Source organism: Hyperolius riggenbachi, chromosome 4, assembly GCF_040937935.1.
Source record: "Hyperolius riggenbachi isolate aHypRig1 chromosome 4, aHypRig1.pri, whole genome shotgun sequence".
NCBI classification, from domain to species: Eukaryota; Metazoa; Chordata; class Amphibia; order Anura; family Hyperoliidae; genus Hyperolius; species Hyperolius riggenbachi.
Window position 1 is genome coordinate 365,708,576 of NC_090649.1, and position 20,869 is coordinate 365,729,444.

Consider the following 20,869-nt stretch of genomic DNA (forward strand, 5'->3'; position numbering starts at 1 on the left):
CTGAGCTGTCTGAAGAAAATTTTCTAAGGCAGTGATTCTTAAACCTGTCCCAATGACTCCTCAATTGTGCATGTTTTGCAGGCAACCTCACCTATGCACAGGTGAAATAATTAGTGTGTGTGACAGCTGTACATTTGTAATACCAATCACTGCATACCCACCTGTTCAGTGCACCTACCTACCCACGTGAGCGCGCGCAGTGTTATATACCACCAGTCACTGCACCTGTTCACTGTACCTGTGTGTGTGACAGCTGCACATTTGTAATATCAATCACTGCATACCTACCTGTTCAATGCACCTACCTACCTATCTACGTGAGTGCACGCAGTGTTATATTATATACCAGTCACTGCACCTGTTCACAGTACCTGTGTGTGTGTGTGACAGCTGCACATTTGTAATACCAATCACTCCATACCTGTTCAGTAGTGCACCTACCTACGTGACTGCAAGCAGTGTGATAATATTTACCAGTCACTGCACCTGTTCACGGTACCTGTGTGTGTGACAGCTGCACATTTGTAATACTAGTCATTACATAATTGTTCACAGTACCTGTGTGACCGTACTCTGTGTAATATACCTGTGTAATATACCTGTGTTAACTGCACCCGTGTGACATCTGCACATTGTATTGTAATACCAGTCACTGCATACCTTTCACTGCACCTGTGTGACTGCACATTGTATTAGTCAAGTCAGTGCATACCTTTCACTTCACCCCCCCCCCCCCCGATATGGACAAGACAACAGTAAGAGGCAGAGGCAGACCCAGAGGCAGGCCACCTGGCAGGTCTGTTCGAGGTCATGCTGACGTTATTTCGTGTGGCCCTGGCCCAAAGTATGGTGCTCTGAAGAAGGCACGTCCATCAACTCCCAAGATTGTCAGGACATGGTTGACTATTTAACACAGAACAACTCATCTTCCGCAGCCACCGGCGCTACTACAAGCACCACATCTGCTGCATTTGACATTTCGCAGGAGTTATTTGGTGGGGAATTCACTGATTCACAGCCATTATTGTTACAACAAGATGCAGGCGCTAAGCAAGTTACACCACCTCAACCTCATATGTCTGAGTTAGGCGACACTATGGACGTAAGGTGTGAGGAGAAGGATGATGAAGTACCTGCTGTTGGTGCAGTTTATGATGTGTCTGAGGAAAGCAAAGCTGGGGAGGATGATTATGATTATACGGATGTCATGTGGGTTCCCAATAGAGGAGATGAACAGGGGGACAGTTCAGAGGGGGAGTCAGAGAGGAGTAGGAGGAGACGAGTTCCTGAAAGAAGCAGTGGGAGCTCGTCATCAGAAACAGCTGGTGGCGGTGTCTGGCGCCATGTATCACCACCTATGGACAGCCAGCCAACATGCCCTTCAATGTCAGCTGCTGATGCCACCATAGTGCCCACATCCCAGGGGGGCTCAGTGGTGTGGACATTTTTTTGTGTGCCTGCCTCAGATCAGAGCAATGCCATCTGTTCTCTCTGCCGCCAAAAATTGAGCCGTGGAAAGGCCAACACCTGCGTAAGGACAACTGCCTTACTAAGGCACATGGAGAAAAGGCACAAACTGCAATGGGAAGACCACCTGAGGAAAAGCAGCACGCAAAAGAAAAGCCACCCTCCTTCTCCTCTTCCTCCTTTAGGTGCATCATCTTCAGCCGCTTTCTCCCTTGCACCTTCACAATCACAGCCACCCTCTTCCACTCCTCCTCTCACCTTGAATGGTTCCTGCTCCTCTGCACACAGCAGCAGCCAGGTGTCCATGAAGGAAATCTTTGAGCGGAAGAAGACAATGTCTGCCAGTCACCCCCTTGCCTGGCGTCTGACAGCTGGCTTGGCGGAACTGTTAGCTCGCCAGCTGTTACCATACCGGCTGGTGGACTCTGAGGCCTTCTGAAAATTTGTGGCCATTGGGACACTGCAGTGGAAGATACCAGGCTGCAATTATTTCTCAAAAAAGGTGATTCCCAAACTGTACCATGAAGTTGAAAGGCAAGTGGTGTCATCTCTGGCACACAGTGTTGGGTCAAGGGTCCATCTGACCACGGATGCCTGGTCTGCCAAGCACGGTCAGGGCAGGTACATTACTTATACAGCACAATGGGTCCTTCCTGGGATGTGTGGTGGTAGCCGTTTCTCAGGCTCCCACTCCGGACCGGAATCGAACCCTGATTCCCCGGCCATTACCCGTGGTCACCATGGTACTGAGAAAATACCATCGAAAGTTTCACACAGTTGAATGAATGGCAGACTTGCCCTCCATAACAGATTCTCGTTAAAGGTACTGAACAGCCAGCAGAAAAAGTAATTTAAAAGCTTTAACAATGGTAGAGAAATAACCATCGAAAGTTGATAAGGCAGTCAGACATTACCTGATATCACTGAGGAAGAGCAATCTCGCCATGGTGCGCACCAGTCCAGCACGGCCGTCACTACACAAACAGCTGTTTGCGGTGCGCTACACAGTGAGTTTGGTCTGTTAGTGTGAACCAGTACACTAATTACACTCCCTGATTGATGTATACACATGCAAGATGTTTTAAAGCACTTTAGGCCTCCAATTTAGCATGCAATGTGATTTCTGCCCTTAAAACGCTGCCGTGCGTCAAATCCAGATTTTTCCCCTGCACTTTTGGCGTGTATCCCACTCCACCATGCAAAAACTCAGATGTTTGACCGCTTAAAACATCTTTTCCATCACTTTTGTGGCCAGCATAAATGTTTCTAGTTTTCAAAGTTTGCCTCCCCATTGAAGTCTATTGTGGTTCGAAAAGTTTGCGCGAATCGAACTTTTTGCGGAGGTTCACGAACCAAAAATTGGAGGTTCGAGCCATCTCTATCTGTCAAAGACCTACAACAAGTATGCAGGCCATGGAGTCAGACCAGAGTCAAAACATCTGATCTGCATGCTTATTCTGGGTTAGAGAATGCACCATAGTGCCTATGGCAAGCACTGAAGTTGCGCTCCCCTTCTTATGACACACATTTACAATTTCCATACTACTACTACAGCAGGCACCTGCTTTCCCACATTTCAGTAGTTTTTACAAATTTCCATCCATTCTACAGCAGGCCACTGCTTTCCCACATAATTTCAGTGCTTCTGGGAATGGCAGTCCCTCTCTGCCACGGATTTAGCCACCCACTTCACCAGCAAAATTGTCACCATTCATCAGGAAATATCCAGCCTTCAATCCTCACCTCCCACCTGCTCCCATCCAGCTCCTTCTCCACCCTATCCTCCCCTCACCTTTTTCACTCCTACTACCATTGAGGAAGTCAACCTTGACCACCTACAGCAGATATCCCATACCTCTACCTCCCCCCCTTGGCCCTGTCCCTTCTGACTTACTCAGTCCTCACTTCCTAGATTTGACCCAGTCCTCACTGCCCTGTTTAACCTCTCCCTATCCACAGGCACCTTCCCCTCAGACGTCAAGCAGGCTACTGTATTACCCCTGCTCAAGAAACTCCTCCTCGACCCCTCACTACCCCAAAACTATCGCCCTATCTCCCTCCTCCCCTTTGCCTCAAAACTCCTTGAGCATCTGGTTCACAAACGCCTGACTCAGTACCTCAATGCCAACTCCCCGCTAGACTCACTGCAGTCTGGATTTTGGCGTGACCACTCAACTGAAACAGCTCTCCCCAAAGTGGTCAATGACCTCACCTTAGCTAAAGCTGAAGGCAAATGCTCCATTCTCCTCCTCCTTGACCTTTTTAGCAGCTTTTGACACAGTGGACCATCCCCTACTCCTCCAGTCCCTCCAGTCCAATGGCATTCATGCCCTTGCCTGGCTTTCATTCTACTTCTCCAACCGCTCCTTCATGTCAATCAATGAGTCCCCATCAACCCCCAACCACTTCTTGGTGGAAGTCCCCCAAGGCTTGGTCCTTGGCCCCCTACCTACTGTTCTCCCTATACACATCCTTCATTGGCAAGGTTATCTCCTCCATGGGTCTTAACTATCATCTGTATGTAGGTGACACCCAGATCTACCTCCACACCCCTGACCTATCCACCAATACCATGGACAAGGTCTCCTCCTGCCTATCATCCATCTCCTCCTGGATGTCCGCTAGGTTCCTGAAACTAAACCTGGACAAAACGGAATTTATGATCTTCCCATCCCGGCCATCCCTGACCGTCCCAGATGTGAATGTTACTGATAACCACATTACCTTTCGGCCTACCTCTCAAGCCCGCTTTCTAGGTGTCACCCTGGACTCCGCACTCTTCTTCACCCCCCACATCCAAAACCTCACAAAGTCCTGCAACTTCCACCTCCGTAACATCTGCAAGATCTGCCCTTTCCTGACCTGTCACCACCAAACTCCTCATCTATGCCCTCATAATTTCCCGCCTTTACTGCAATGCCCTTCAGTCTGATCTTCCTTAGACCCGAATTGCCCCACTACAGCCTGTCATGAATGCGGCAACCAGAAGGATCCACTCCTCCCATCGCTCCCCCACGGCGGCTCCCCTCTGTGAATCCCTCCACTGGATTACTATCCAGAATCAGATTCAAGATACTGTGTCTGGCCTACAAATCTGTCCACAAAACTTGCCCAACCTACATTTCCAATCTTACTCAGAGGTACACACCGAGACACTCATTCCGCTCCTCCAATGAACTTCACCTGACTGCCCCCCACATTACCCAATCCTATGCACGCCTCCAGGACTTCTAAAGAGCTGCTTTAACACTATGGAACTCCCTACCTCCCCCATTAGGGTTTCCCCCTCCTTCAACATCTTCAAGAAGGCCCTCAAAACTCACCTTTTCACTCTGGCCTACCCTCCCTCACTAGTGCTCTATACCAACAGCTGGACTCTGGTCCCCTACCTTTCGTGTCCCTACCTCTCCCTCTAGATTGTAAGCCTTCAGGCAGGGTCCTCCTCCTTATGTCTCTCAAGAGTGAACTCGACTTGCCTAATCTCCATGTTCCCATCCAGTGACTGACTAAGCATTACCTTGTACTCATAGGGCTATATTCACTAAACCGTGATAACTCATATCACGGCCGAGCTAGCGTTTTTACACGCAATTTCGAGATTTGCACGCGCTTTCGGGTGCAAATTCGCAATTGCATGTGAAAACCCACGCAAAACGCGAAATTGCGCACAAAAATGCTAGCGCGCCCGTGATATGAGTTATGGTTTAGTGAATCAAGCCCTTACTGTGCTGCGTGATCTGGTTTGCTTGTTTTTCCTGTATTGTCTTATTGCTGTATGTCACCCCTAAATATTGTCTGTAACCTTAACTAATGTACAGCGCTGCGTAATATGTTGGCGCTTTATAAATACAACAAATAAAATCCCAGAAGAACTTAAGTGGGAAAGCAGTGGCCTGCTTAACAATGGATGGAAATTGTAAGAATTAAAATGTGGGAAAGCAGGGGCCTGCTATAGTATGGAAATAAAAATTGGAACTAACCGAAATCAAACATGGGACAGTGGGAAGCAGTGGCCGGCTGCTGCTGCAGAATAGATTTTGTAATGATGATGTGTTATGTGTCATTACAGTACTTAGCTTCTAATTACCTTATTATTTATAACTTAATTTTAGCTCTGTGACTGTCTTAGTGTGCCTGGTTTGGTCGTCCGCACAGTGTATGCACCCACACACTGTTTGTGTGTGTCATTGCAGCAGTCTACATGTACACTGCTGTTCCTCTCCAATCCTCTCCCACCCCCATCAGCCCCAGCATCATGTATGCGGCCAATCAGGAGGGGAATCGGGAATGCAAGGCAACGAGTTTCTATGGCGACCACAAGATGCAGCGGGGAGGACCGGAGGGGAATGGGATGCGAGCGGGGGCGCCGCACGGCAAGCCGCAAGTGACGCAGTCCCTCTCCTTCAGTGGGTGGGCGACATAAACAGCCCTGGCAGAGAGACAGCTAAATGGGATGGTGCATGTAGAAATCAGATGGACACGGACCTGAAGGAGGATTTATTACATTTCTGACTGGTGATGCCCCCCCCACCCCGGGGGAGGACAAGGGGCGCCTATGGCAGGTGCCCTATGTGCACCCCTAAAGATACGCCTCTGTAGCATTGTTTGTTAGAGAATGAAGATGGCAGCCTCCATACTCTTCTTACTTCAGGCTTCCTTTAAGTTATTTTAACCACTTCATGCCATGGGCTGAAGGGTTTAAATGCACGCATGCATTATAGCGGAAGAGCAGGACTTTTATAAACATCCAATTTGAACTAAGGGCTCTTTCACACTAGGGGTCATTAACGTTCTCCTTAATAAGTTTTCATCTTCAATTTAGAATAATTTTTCTGCACCTTGCCATTGAAAAATTACCAAAAAGTAGGCGAAAAAGTACTATTAAAATAATTTTTAGTATTTTCTTGGTTTCTGATGGTTGAAGTTGTGAAAATATCACCTAAGAGAAAACTCAGGAGAAAACTTTAATTGCATATGGGCCTAGGAGCTGATCCGTACGTTTTGATGGATCGCTCCTAGGATGCGTTTAGAAAGGTAACATGAAAGTCTATTCGACTTTCCTGTTAACGTTCACATTAGACATAGCCTTCCAGAGCGTTAAGTTGAAACTCATCTGGGAACTTTTAATTGCCAGCCGCAGCGTTTTTCCTGTTAGGTGAATTAGAACTACCGCTGCTTATCACCGGCCGCACCGCAACTTCCCAACGTCGCTCCACAGGTCATAATGGGCGCACGAAATCTGGGTTGTGTATGTAATGTGAAAGAGTCCTAAAGGTGCACAAAAGAATGTTTATAAACATCCATTTTTCTGGAAATGATTAAGCAGACATAAGTAAACGGAAACTTTAAGCTTCTCACAGACATCTCAGCAGGCAGACAAGAGGCTTCATCTTGTGAGGGACCTAAAAAAAATAATAATAAGAGTTTGTATCTGTTCAACTCTTTTTTTCATTATGTGGTATGTTGCAAATGATGTCTCTGGGAAGCCAACAGATGTGATCTGTCACATTCTAATCTCACATTTATGTGTGTCTTTAGTTTTGGTTGATCACAGCCTATAATTGAAGTTTTTTTTTTTAAGAGCAGTAATGTTTGCAGACATTCTCAATGTATCAAATAAAAGTCATATTTTCCATGTTTTTTTTTTTTTTTTATTAAATAAATTTAAATGTCTAAACTCATCCAAATATATTTTAGGAACAACTTGGGTACTGCAGATACTGCATGAAATGTTTCTTCAAACGCACGACAGACAGCCATCAACAGAACAAACCTTGTTAGAATTTGGAAAACCAGAGAAATATGAGGTTAGTATAACTTAAAAGTACAATCTAAAAGGAACCACACCCCATTCCCTCTAAGCCATCAACAATATTCGCTTTTAATTACAATTAAAAACAGAAATATAATTTGTCTATAACATTACTAGGCACTCATTAAAAACTTTGATCGGGCCACCCCCAGCCTAATTTACAAGTAATAGCTAGGCTTTGAATACCCCTCCCCCCACCCAGATATTAGTATTAGGTAGAGTTTGTTCCCCCACCCTATATCAGTACATTGTAGTTTCAGGTAGCTTTTGTGTCTCCCATGTAAATTAACCAGTTCACCCCCAAGGGTTTTTACCCTAGCGGACCAGAGCAATTTTCACCTTTCAGCGCTCCTCCCTTTCATTCACCAATAACTTTTTCACTACGTATCACAGCAAATTGATCAATACCTTGTTTTTATTGCCGCTAAATAGGCTTTTTGGGGGCGATATTTATTTCCAGTAATACCTTTTCTTTTTATGTATTTTAAAGGGAAAAACAAGGAAAAAAATGAAAAAATACATGATTTATCCAATTTCATCCCCTATAGTTTTAAAATAAACACTGCTAATGTGCATAAAACACACACATTTTATCTGCCTATTTGTCCTGGTTATCACAATATATAAATTATGTCCCTAGTGCAAAGTGCGTACGTACAAAAAGGGCGCCCGGACAAAAAGGGCGCGGGGTGTAAACTCTAAATAATAATTAATCATTAATAGGGTTTATAAAAATAGTGTGCTATATTTCGTTTACAAATAAGGTTTAACAAAATTATAAATCATTAAATAATGTTTATGAAGTCGGAAATTGTGAAAATGTTAATCTTCCCTGTTTCTAAAGTTAAACTTATAATTACGCTTACCTAAGACCCCCCTGTTGGTGCCTAGACCTAAGACCCCCCTGTTGGTGCCTAAACCTAAGACCCCCCCTGTTGGTGCCTAGACCTAAGACCCCCCTGTTGGTGCCTAAACCTAAGACCCCCCCTGTTGGTGCCTAAATAACCCTCCCTGTACCTACCCCTAACCCCTAGACCCCCTGTTGGTGCCTAAACCTAAGACCCCCCTGTTGGTGCCTAAACCTAAGACCCCCCTGTTGGTGCCTAAACCTAAGACTCCCCTGCCTAAACCTAAGACCCCCCTGTTGGTGCCTAAACCTAAGACCCCCCTGTTGGTGCCTAAACCTAAGACCCCCCTGTTGGTGCCTAAACCTAAGACCCCCCTGTTGGTGCCTAAACCTAAGACCCCCCTGTTGGTGCCTAAACCTAAGACCCCCCTGTTGGTGCCTAAACCTAAGACCCCCCCTGTTGGTGCCTAAGTAACCCTCCCTGTACCTACCCCTAACCCCTAGACCCCCCTGTTGGTGCCTAAACCTAAGACCCCCCTGTTGGTGCCTAAACCTAAGACCCCCCTGTTGGTGCCTAAACCTAAGACCCCCCTGTTGGTGCCTAAACCTAAGACCCCCCCTGTTGGTGCCTAAGTAACCCTCCCTGTACCTACCCCTAACCCCTAGACCCCCCTGTTGGTGCCTAAACCTAAGACCCCCCCTGGTGGTGCCTAAACCTAAGACCCCCCTTTATTATGTGGATAATAATGTTTTACTAATTGTGGATGCAAAAAATATTTTGCAATTTACGTTACGTAATGATCGCTTTATTTTGTGAATAATAATGTTTTACAAACAGTAAGGGATACAACTTTAAATAATGTTTTAATTAGTTAAATAAGATAAATATGTTTAGTATTTTTATAAATGTTATTCGGCACGGGTGCATTTTATAAACGTAAATCACCACAAGCACACTTATAAATCATTAAAAATCTCCTGGCGCCATTTGTAAACGTTATTTATGTCCTGCGCCCTTTTTTCCTGCTCGGCGCCCATTAAACGCTATTTATTATGAGAGTGAATGGCGGCGCCCTTTTTGTCCACTAGCGGCATGCGCCCTTTTTTCCCGCTTCCGTGCAAAGTATGGTGACAATATATGATTTGGAAATAAAGGTGTATTTTCCTATGTTTTGTTTTTTGTTTTGTCATTGCATACTACCAATGAATTGAAGCCCTTATTTGCAAATATAACAGTAGTTCACCCTCATAGCATACATATTTTAAAAGCTGAGTCCCTAAGGTAACTATTTATGCATTTGGTTTTCAATTCTGTCACTTTTGGTGTTTTTTACAAGTGTTTTATTTTGGTACAGAGGATATGGAAATAACAGTTTTATTGATTTTTATTGAAAAAATATATACAAAATATACAATACAATAAATAATAATTATATTCATGATCAAAAGGATCACAAAAGCAAAACATACATAATCGATATATACATTGTATATCCTATACATAATGTATTAGCAACAATACTATTTACACAAGGTGATTAATTATCCATATCACAAACTTGTATCAAGCAAAACAAAGGATTATAAATCCCTGAGCAGAAGAATACTCATTCAATCTACATTCAAAACCAGACAGGACAACAGGAAACATGAATCCATCATCCTACACCCAACAAGTGACTATCACCAGAAACAATAACCACTCATTCTGCCATTTATGCAGGAGGGGTAAACAAAGACAAAAATATCAAAATCAACACAGGACAAACAAGGACACCCATAAGTTAGTTGGAGGGATAACTCCACTAATTATGTCTGCGGCCAATCATCAAAAAAGGTATGAAAAAATAAATCAAAAAACTGAAAAAGGGTGATAAGAAACAGAAAGCTCACCCATAAGAGACGGAGATAGGCTAAGGAGGCCTGATGTTCTGCCACGCAAGAACCCAGGCACCTCTGCCCAAACTACGCCTCTCCAAGTCCTGGATCCTAGATACCTCACCCAGAATATTGCCTACCACCACCTGAACAGGAATGGTTTTATGCCTAAGTGGTACCTGACACCGTGCCAACCATGTGTGCTGCCTAACAACTAAGCTGACTAAGTATAAGGTGCATAAATCAAAACCCTGGTGGTGTCTGAATGCTCCATACGCCCACTCTGCGTAACTTAGACGCTCCAGAAAGGGAATACCTAGGCTTCCTCCCACCTGTTTATACACTTCAACGTTAAAAGGACAATGAAGTAGAAAGTGGTCCATGGATTCCTCAACACCACCACACTCCTCACGAGGACATCCACGTGCTTCCACCTTCAAGCACTTAACATTACTTCTAACGTAAAGCTTGCCATGAAAAGAGAGCCAAGCAATATCCCACAATTTATTTGGAATCCGCGGTGAATTAAGAAGTCGCAAACCCTCCTCCAATTTTACGCTTGGGCAATCTCTCAGGTACAGTGGCTCATGAAAGTATGAGTCTACCACCCGGCTCGTAAGGACACGCCTCTCGACCGATTTGATATCCTCCACAGTCAATCCCCACTGCCTTAATTTTCTCAAGCACATAACAACATAGGTCGGAAGATAGTCACGACGTGACGCCAGTCTCTTCACTGAACCACCACTTTCCCAACTCTTGAGGTAAGTCCCAAACCAGGTCCGAAAGATGCCTACCCAGTCAGGTGGGTTCTCTGCAAACATATTACCAAGATTGTGTTTAATAAAAATCAGAGTAAAGAAAACAATTGGGTTGACCATGTCTATGCCACCCTCCCGCCTGGCTCTGTAGGTGATGCTTCTACGCATGATGTTTAATCTATTTCCCCACAGCATCTGGAAAAACAGATCACAGATCCTTGCATACAGAGATTGAGGCAAAACTGCAACATAGCTGACATATAAGAGGATTGGAACCAGATGGCTCTTGATCAGGTCCACCCTTTCCCTAAAGGTCAATTTCCAACCTTTCCATCGTGCTACTTTGGCGCTGACATCATTCAGCCTACTAACCCAATTTTGATGACCATAGTCACCAGGTCCAAATTCGATACCAAGAATCTTGATTTTCGGCTGGGGCACGGGAAAGGAGCCAGGAAGTATAAAGCTCTCTCCATCATTCCCCATCCAGAAAATTTCACACTTGTCTGGATTGACTTGTGAGCCTGATGCTTCTGAGTACTCGGCAATCTCCGAGACTACCACCTCTGCTTCCTCTGCCTTAGAGATTACCACAGTCACATCATCAGCATAGGCCACAACCCTGAAGGGTGAGACACCAGGGATGCCCACAGGAACTCCACTGAGCGCACCGCTCTCCAACCTTCTCACGAAAGGATCGATAGCAAATACGTACAGGAGGGAGCTCAGCGGACAACCCTGACGCACACCAGAACTTACTTCAAAAGGTTCGCCAACCCAGCCATTAATAAGCATGAAACTCTCTGCCCCTTTGTACAAAGTACAAATCCAATCAACAAAACCTCCCTGTAGGCCGTACACACAAAGTAGCCTCCATAGGTACTTATGGTTGACCCGATCAAAGGCTTTAGACTGATCCAGTGCCAGCAAATACTTTCCCCAGCCCTCAGCCCTGCAACGTTCCAGGACTTCCCGGACAGCCAAAAGTGCTGAGAAAGTACTTTTTCCTGAAATCGAGCAGTGCTGGTGGCGAGAAAGCACACATGTCGCCTGAGACAATCGCCAGAACAAAATTTTTGCCAGAATCTTCCTGTCGATGTTGAGAAGACTGATGGGGCGCCAGTTCTCAATTATCTCAGGATCTTTGCCTTTTGACAAAAAGGATCACCGCTGATTGTCTCATGGATGGTGGTAACTCACCCTCAGCAAGACATTGATTAAAGAGCTCTGCCAATTGTGGTGCCAGAAATGACTTGAAAGCCCTGTAAAACTCGGCCGTCAACCCATCTGGACCAGGTGTCTTTTTGGGTGTGAGACTATCAATAGCTCTCACTACTTCTTCAGTGGTGATCTCTTCTGTCAGACATATGTCAGAAGCATCTGCATCACCCAGACCTGGAGTTGAGACCAAAAAGCTTTCCATCTTTGCTTGGTCAATTGGCTTTTCCCCAAGCAGATCAACATAAAAACTTCTAGCGACGGATAGGATTCCAAGCCTGGACTTTGCCACTGAACCCGATCCATCCCTGAGACCACTGACCGTTTTAAGGGCTGCACCTTGTCTGCAATTCAGATAGGGATCAGGCGAGTGGTATTTGCCATAATCCCTCTCCAAACACAGAGAGGACAGACGGTCATACTGTTGCTGCCTAAGTTGAGCCTTGACCTCAGAGATTTCCCCATGATCTCCGCCTTCCGAAACAAGAACTTCAAGCCTTTTCCTCAATCGTTGGTAAGCAACATATTTACCAATTTGTCTTTTCCTGGCTAGGTTCTTGAAAAGAGCAACAACACGTCTTTTGACTACCTCCCACCACTCCGACCTGTTGTCAAAGCAGTCCAGTATGGTAATTTGTGCCTGAAAAAATTCCTCAACAGATTGTCTTACACTCTCTTCCAGTAGCATAGACGAATTTAGTCTCCAGATACCCCTACCTCTGGGAGCAGCATCTGAAACATTCAGGTCCACCGATAGAATACAGTGATCCGAGAATTCCACTGCCTGTACCCTAGGGGCCGTGGCAGTGAAACGCTCTGTAACAAAAAACCTGTCTATCCTACTCTGACTATCTAATCTACGAAAGGTGTACCCAGTGAGGCCTGGTGAATGTCGAACGTGAACATCCACCAGACCAGCCTCACTAACTATCCTATTAAGAAATTTGCTGTCAGAACCCAGCTGAGTGTTGGTACCACTCCTGTCCATAACCCTAACAATGGTGTTGAAATCACCACCAAACACTACCGGCTGGGTCGTAAAAAGGAAAGGCCTGATCGCTGTAAAGAGGCACTTCCTCTCCCAGGCCGACTGGGGTGCATAGATATTAATTAATCTGAGGTCTTGCCCCCTCACAGCGACGTCTAGGACCAGACATCTCCCCATCTCCACCTCAACCACTCGCCGGCAAGTTACCATACCAGTAAAAAGCACCGCCACACCACTGTAAGCCTCAGCCGCAAGAGACCAAAAACTCGGACCGGACCTCCAGTCCCTCTTGGCCAGATGGATATCGGCCAAAGAGGTGAGCCTAGTCTCCTGCAAAAACAAAATGTCAGCATCAAACTCACTGAGAAAAAATAAGGCTAGTTTACGAGCTCTTACTGATTTTATACTGGAAACATTAATGGTTGCCAGTTTCAATGGTGGGGAAACAGCCATTTGAGTGTTTAAGGTAGAATCCCTCCAACTTACTTCACTAAGGACAAAAAAAAAATAGAAAAACACAAGACAGAGACAACATTAGGATGTATTCTTCTGCCCAGAATCTGATGTGTCCATACCCTCCTCAGAGGGCGGATCTGCTTGTTCACTATTCAAAGCATTGAATCTGTTAGACAAATGAATGCCTTGTCTTTTAACAGCGGTCTCATACTGTTTTTGCAACCGTCTTTCCTTCAAGGTTTTCGGTTTATGCTTTTTTTCATACTTAAGTCTGTTTTCCAAATATAATAGTTCATCTGCCGGTAAATCTTCCCACTCAACAGACATCAACGGCTCTCTCTCTGTTGAGGGAGGAACCGCAGATGTTTCAGAAGGTGATATTGGACCAGGGGGATCTGACAAAGGACCGGGGACGGAAAGTTCATCAGGAGGGACGGGGGGTGGAACAGGAGGGGAAGGGTTAACAGGAGGGGGAGGTAAGGGAGAGGTTTCAGGGGGATCAGTTGAAGAAGGGGAAGAAGTTTTGGAACTAGGCCCAAGTTTCAGAGTTGATTGGGGCAATGGCCCCTCACCATCTCTGTGAGATGAATTTTTCTTAGGTCCCTTTTCCCTGGGACCCATGTGAGACCCAGGATGAGGGATATCAGTGGCTTTCCTTTTTGGGCCTTCAGCCTCGGACAAATTCTGGGAGAGAGTGCCCGCTCCCCTCCTCACATTCCCAGCACGACCTCTCCCCCTGGCCCTCTTCACCGTATGCCACAGTTCCTCGGAGGCCCCATCAGCAGACGCCGTTTCAGGGGGGAGCACAGTCGTTGGGTTTACAATACAATAACAGTTTTATTGCTTCTCATTCAGTTTGCCCCCCAAAAAAAAAATCAGATGACACATGCATAATCTCTCAAACACCCCAAATTATCTTCTCTTGCTTGTCACGGTTAAAATGATACCCTATAAACATCATCAGATAGTGTTTTGGCCACATAATACACGGTTAATCATGAACAGCGCCAATTTTCTTTACTTTGGCATGAAAAAACAATTCAAATGACATATGCATAATCTCTCAAACACCCCAAATTTTCTTCTCTTGCTTGTCACAGTTAAAATGATACCCTATACACATCATCAGATAGTGTTTTGGCCACATAATACACTGTTAATCATGAACAGCGCCAATTTTCTTTACTTTGGCATGAAAAAACAATTCAAATGACATATGCATAATCTCTCAAACACCCCAAATTTTCTTCTCTTGCTTGTCACAGTTAAAATGATACCCTATACACATCATCAGATAGTGTTTTGGCCACATAATACACTGTTAATCATGAGCAGCGCCAATGTATTTTTTAAGGCCATTTTTTGCACCAGAAATAATACAGTCATACTATCCTAGCAAAACCCCTGGTGTCTCAGAACATTGGATATAGGTCATAAATAATACCATTCTGAAAACTAGAGAACCAGACCTACTCAAATATACATATTTTGTAACATTTGCACTTTTGCGGTTTTGCTGAAATTGCACCGTAACTTAGAAAATGTTATTTTTTTAGTTTTTTTTACTTTGGCACAAAAAAACAATTCAAATGACATATGTATAATCTCTCAAACACCCCAAAATCTCTTCTCTTGCTTGTCACGGTTAAAATGATACCCTATACACATCATCAGATAGTGTTTTGGCCACATAATACACTGTTAATCATGAGCAACGCCAATGTATTTTTCAAGGCCCTTTTTTACCAAATGCAACAATGTAATTTTTTCTTCTCAAAGCCCCAGGAGTGTAAGACCATTCAATAAAAGACACAAATGTTACCATTCTGAAAACTAGAGACTCAGGCCTACTCAGTTGCAAATAGAATAATTTAAGTGAGGCCTAAATCACTATCCATAACACTAATGACAAATACATTGGAACTCACCATTGCTGGTCTAGCAGGATGGAGACAATGGGGGGTGGTCTGCAGAGTAAAGTCCTGTGGCGAACACTCTCGCCTTGCAGCAGCAAGTCCAAATGGGGAAAAACTATTTGCAGGTTGTAGGCGTCTTGGGTTTCCTCCCACACCCCCCAAAAAGGTGGTAATGTTAACTAGTGGTAATTGTGAGCTCCTTTGAGGGACAGTAAGTGGCAAATAAAAGTAGAGAGGAAAAAGTCTAGTGAAAATTTAGGGTAATGAAGAAGAAAAAAATAAATAAAATAAAGTCTAATTGCTGCTGAGGGTATGGTATGCCTCAAAGCAGCCGACAACGCAGAGTCCCGGCTGTGAGGGGCACTTTGGGCAGTGGTATCTGCTGTCACTCCGCCTCTTGTGCTTGGTGCACACCCGGCATCGCTTCTGTGGCTTCGCCTTAATTGGGTTCCGGGGGGATCAGGGCAGGAAAATGTTTTCCTCTTAGGCGAACTGCGCCATCTAGTTGCATTGGATTGAATTCCTCCATAAGGTTGACGCTTTCATTGATCAGCGATCTCAAAGCTTGTCGCATAAACGGAAGGTAGCTGTCACCGTGGCATTTCTTTTTATAAAGCACAAATGCGTTGTGCATAGCCATCTGCAGGAGGTAAAAAAAACATTTTGTACCAGGCCCTCTTTTTTTAAAAAAAAAAAGTAGTAGGAGAGCATTTGGTCCGCAAGATCCACCGCACCCATATTTTTTGTGTAGTCGACCAATGCCCCTGGCTTCTCGATCCGCTCTCTGGAGGTTGTGACAGGAACCACTTCTTCATTATGAATTGAAGTCAGGACCATGACGTCTCTCTTGTCCCTGAATTTTATAGCCAGGAGCTCACCACTTCTGAGACTGCGTGTTTCCCCTTTTGATAATTTTTTATTAACCACCTGTGGTGGGAGGCCTTTGCGGTTTGGCCTCACTGTCCCACAGGCACCAGTCTCTGCAGAATATAAAAATTTGAAAAGGGGAATGCTGGTGTAGAAGTTATCCATGTACACATGATAGCCTTGGTGGAGGAGTGGGTTGGCTAGTTCCACCACAATTTCCCACTGGTTGGCATGTATGGTGGGCACCCAGCTGGTTGCAAATGGCTATCTTTGCCCTCATACAGAAAAAAATAATAGGTATAGCCAGTGCTGCTCTCACATAGTTTATAAAATTGTATCCCATACTTGGCAGCCTTACTTGGAATATATTGCTTTATCCCTAATCTGCCATGGAAGGGTAGGAGGGATTCATCCACTGCAACCTCTCTCTCTGGGGTGTACACCTCGCTAAATTTTGTACTGAGGTGGGTGAGTATGGGCCTCAGCTTAAAAAGCTTGTCATGGGCAGGATCATCTTTGGGGACATTGTCTGAACTGTCGGCAAAGTGCAGGCACTTCATAATAGCCTCATAGCGCTGCCTGCTCATGGAAGCTGGAAACAGGGGTGTTGCGTGCATAAAGTCCTTAGACCAGTACAGTCTTATTTCTGGTTGTTGGAGTATGCCCATGTGTAGTGTTAGGACCAGAAACACCTTTAGCTAAGGTATGGTGGTGGGCTCCCATTTCTCAGCCAAATAGCAGGTGGGCTTCTGGGCAATGTACTGCTGCGCAAACAAATTGGTTTGCTCCACAATGTGCTGCAGCAAATCATCCCCCACAAAGAGCTGGAAGAAGTCAGCAGGCCCGAAGTTGTCAGTGGGCACTAATATTTCGCTTGCCCCTGTAAAAGGCGGGATGTTGGGTGCTACAGGGTTAGCGGGTGACCAGGTGCCCCGAATTATGTCCTCAGGTACCGGTGGGCGTACCTGCCTTTGCCTGGCTCCCCTCCGGCCTCTGCTGCTAGCTGCAGCTGTGCTACCCACTGAGCCCCCTGCGGTGGATTCTGAAAGGCCCTGAACAGTGGAATCATCATCCCTCCTAAAGCGGCGAGATGGCTGCCCAACGCTCTCTGAACTGTCAGAATCTGACTCAGAGCTGCTGCTCGTTGGGTGCCATTCGCTCCCCGAATCGTCCCCACTGCTGCTGCTCTGCTGATGGTAGACGGCTGCCTCCTCAAGAGAATACAGTCTCCTCCCCATAGTAAGCAAAGGGGATAGATAGATAGATAGATAGATAGATAGATAGATAGATAGATAGATGGGATGGATGGATGGATGGATGGATGGGATGGATAGGATGGATGGATGGGATAGACAGACAGACACAGACAGATCAATCGATCAACCGAGCGATTGATCAATAACAGAAAGAATTTTTATTTTTTTTATTTATGAAGATGAAAAGAAAGAATACAAAAGTATAGATAGCAATATCAGAGTAAGGGTAGAAGAGGGGTGAAAAAGTACAGAAAAGTACTCAGAAGTACTAAAAAGTACTAAAATAAAACAGAAAAGCAGTAAATGACAAAGGAGGGGGAGGATAAGGGGTTAATAAAAAACGTATGGGGTTAAAATTGTATTTTAAAAAAGTAAAAATCCTACCACAATCACTTCAGAAGAAAGTCTCTTTCTTCCTCACAGCTCCTGTCACCTCTGAATGCTGATTGACAGCAGTCTGAGGTGATAGAAGAGCTGGGAGGGAGAAAGCAACTTTGTTTACTGACAGTACAAGGCAGATCATTGTTACTGGCTTGTAACAATGATCTGCCTTGCTACTGGCACTTGATTGGCCCAGGGACCATGTGATTCCCTGGTCCAATCACTAAGCCGCGGGACCCGACGTGCGCGCGCGGCGGGAGCGCGCCCGCTCGCACACAGCAGCAGAGTTACAATGTAACTCATTAAAACGTCATGTTGCCATTAATAGCGGCGAGCATGACGTTTTAATGCGTTACATTGTCTCTAAATGGTTAAGCAGTGTTTGTGTTCCCAGCTATTGCAGACTTAGTACAGGCTCCCAATGAATGCCACAAGACCAGTCCATGTGTTGTGTTCCCTGTTTGCGGCCCCTTTTTTCCATTTACAGTCTCCTCTTCCATATACGGAAACCCCTCTTATGTGTCCTGTCCAAGGCTGGATTTGTAGTTTCCAGCACCCGAGGCCCGCTGCTAGCAATTGCCTCCCCCATCCACCCGACTGCATTCTGTCCCATACCCTGACCAGTGACCTATGTATACGTGTGTATGTTTTTTCCCAGCTGAAAAATGATTGTATTTTCTGTCAGAGCAGTGAGCCTCTAATGCCTGGTACACACCCAGAGGCGTAGCAATAGGGGGTGCAGCGGTAGCGACCGCATCGGGGCCCTTGGGCCAGAGGGGCCCCGAAGGGCCCTCCCTCAACTACAGTATTAGCTCTCTATTGGTCCTGTGCTCATAATAATCACTTCTATAGATACTTTGAATAGTGGTAATCATTAACAAACTGTTTCCCATCCCTTCCTTGCACCTCTGACTCTGTAGTTGCCATTGGCAGGTTTTGGTGCACCGTATCAATTGCTATGTTTAGAGTGTTTGGGGGGCCCCATTGTAAAACTTGCATCGGGGCCCACAGCTCCTTAGCTACGCCACTGTACACACCATGCAATTTCCTGTCAGATAAATGGGTTGAATAGATTTTCTGATCACTTCTATGCAACGTCGATCAGAAAAATGATTGGAAATTAGGTTGGAACTGTCGGAAATAATTGATTTGACCCATCTTCCTGATGGGAAATTGCATGGTGTGTACCAGGCATAAGTAGTGAAGTAGCAGAGCAGCATTCATCTCCCTCTCTGCTTTCCTGTAATCAGAGACCAGTTGCTAATACTAACTATCAAAAGGAAACAATTACCTGAGAAGAAAAGCATAACCCTTTTATTGCAATGCATTCTTCAGACTTAATGCTTTTACTAATTCTTTTACTGTTCAAGGGATCACATTTTACTAGAAAGGACTGCCATAAATTTCTCTGGGGGGAAAAGAAACCCTTATCTTTTTCTGTTTAAGATTAGAGATGGCTCAAACCTCCGATTTTCGGTTCGCGAACCTGAAACGCGAACCTTCGCAAAAAGTTCAGTTCGCGCGAACTTTCGCAAACCGCAATAGACTTCAATGGGGAGGCGAACTTTGAAAACTAGAAACATTTACAGTATGCTGGCCAGAAAAGTGATGGAAAAGATGTTTCAAGGGGTCTAACATCTGAGTTTTTGCATGGAGGAGTGGGAAAAAGTCCCAGGGAAAAATCTGGATTTGACGCACAGCAGCGTTTTAAGGGCAGAAATCACTTTGCATGCTAAATTGGAGGCCTAAAGTGCTTTAAAACATATTGCATGTGTATACATCAATCAGGGAGTGTAATTAGAGTACTGCTTCACACTGACAGACCAAACTCACTGTGTAACGCACCACAAACAGCTGTTTTTTCAGTGACGGCCGTGCTGGACTGGTGCGCACCATGACGAGAGTGCAGGCCATGGCAGTTTTCAAGCTCATATGGTCGCCGGGCTGAGGTAGTTGAAAGGCAGAACAACAGTGACTGTCAAGCTGATTGAATTTGGTCTGTCCACAATGAAGCAACAGCCCCCCCCCCCCCCCCCGAGACACTCTTATAGCCGGCGGTCATTGCTTCATTGTGATACGCAAGCCCCTTCACCGCGGCAAGGTAACGATCACAAAGGGGAATTGACACATGTACATGCCTTTTGTTTTGTTGTTGCAGCTGCAGTACAGCTAGAAAAATTAGACAGGCATGTAAGCGCACCAGAAAAATCATTATAGCGGCCGCTGCTAGCAGCGGCCTTAAAAATGCAGCAATCCGCCTGGAGTCCTGGACCCTGTTGGTGGTGGCGGAGAAGGCAGTCAAGCGGCCTGCAGGCAGAGATGCTGTGTAAGGACTGACTTAGTCTTGGGGCAAGCAGTCACACGGCGTGCAGGCAGAGATGCTGTGTGTGTGGACTGACTTAGTAGGCAGAAGCCCTCCGAGATCCATGCCTCATTCATTTTGATAAAGGTGAGGTACTGAACACTTTAGTGACTTAGGCGACTTCTCTTCTCAGTGACAATGCCTCCAGCTGCGCTGAAGGTCCTTTCTGACTGGACGCTTGAGGCAGGGCAAGACAGAAGTTGTTTGGCAAATTGTGACAGCTCTGGCCACAGGTCAAGCCTGCGCACCCAGTAGTCCAAGGGTTCATCGCTGTGCACAGTGTCTACATCCACACTTAAGGCCAGGTAGTCGGCTACCTGCTGTTCGAGGCGTTGGTGGAACGGCTAAGGTGAGGCGTTGGACTAAAGAATGTCCGCATGTCTGACATCATCATGAGATCGCAGGAACGTCTTGTCCTTGCCTGCATGGACATGGGAGAAGGATTACTGGCAGTGGCACCTTTATTCCGTTGTGCTGTGACATCACCCTAAAACGCACTGTAAAGCATAGTTGCCAGCTTGTTCTGCAAGTGCTGCATCCTTTCTGCCTTCTGGTGATTTGGAAACATCTCCGCCACTTTGTGCCTATACCAAGGGTCTAGTAGCATATATGGCCACCCAATACAGCTCATTCCCCTTGAGTTTATTTATACGGGGGACC

At 45.5% G+C, this 20,869-nt stretch overlaps 1 protein-coding gene across 1 annotated transcript in view; it reads left to right on the forward strand.

Annotated features, from left to right (window-relative positions):
- Window positions 1-20,869, forward strand: part of LOC137504047 (sulfotransferase 6B1-like) — a 100,642-nt gene that overhangs the window by 398 nt on the left and 79,375 nt on the right. Inside the window, exon 2 of the mRNA XM_068231969.1 lies at window positions 7,165-7,274. Coding sequence (XP_068088070.1) covers window positions 7,165-7,274 — 110 coding nt within the window. The remainder of the gene's footprint in view (window positions 1-7,164; window positions 7,275-20,869) is intronic.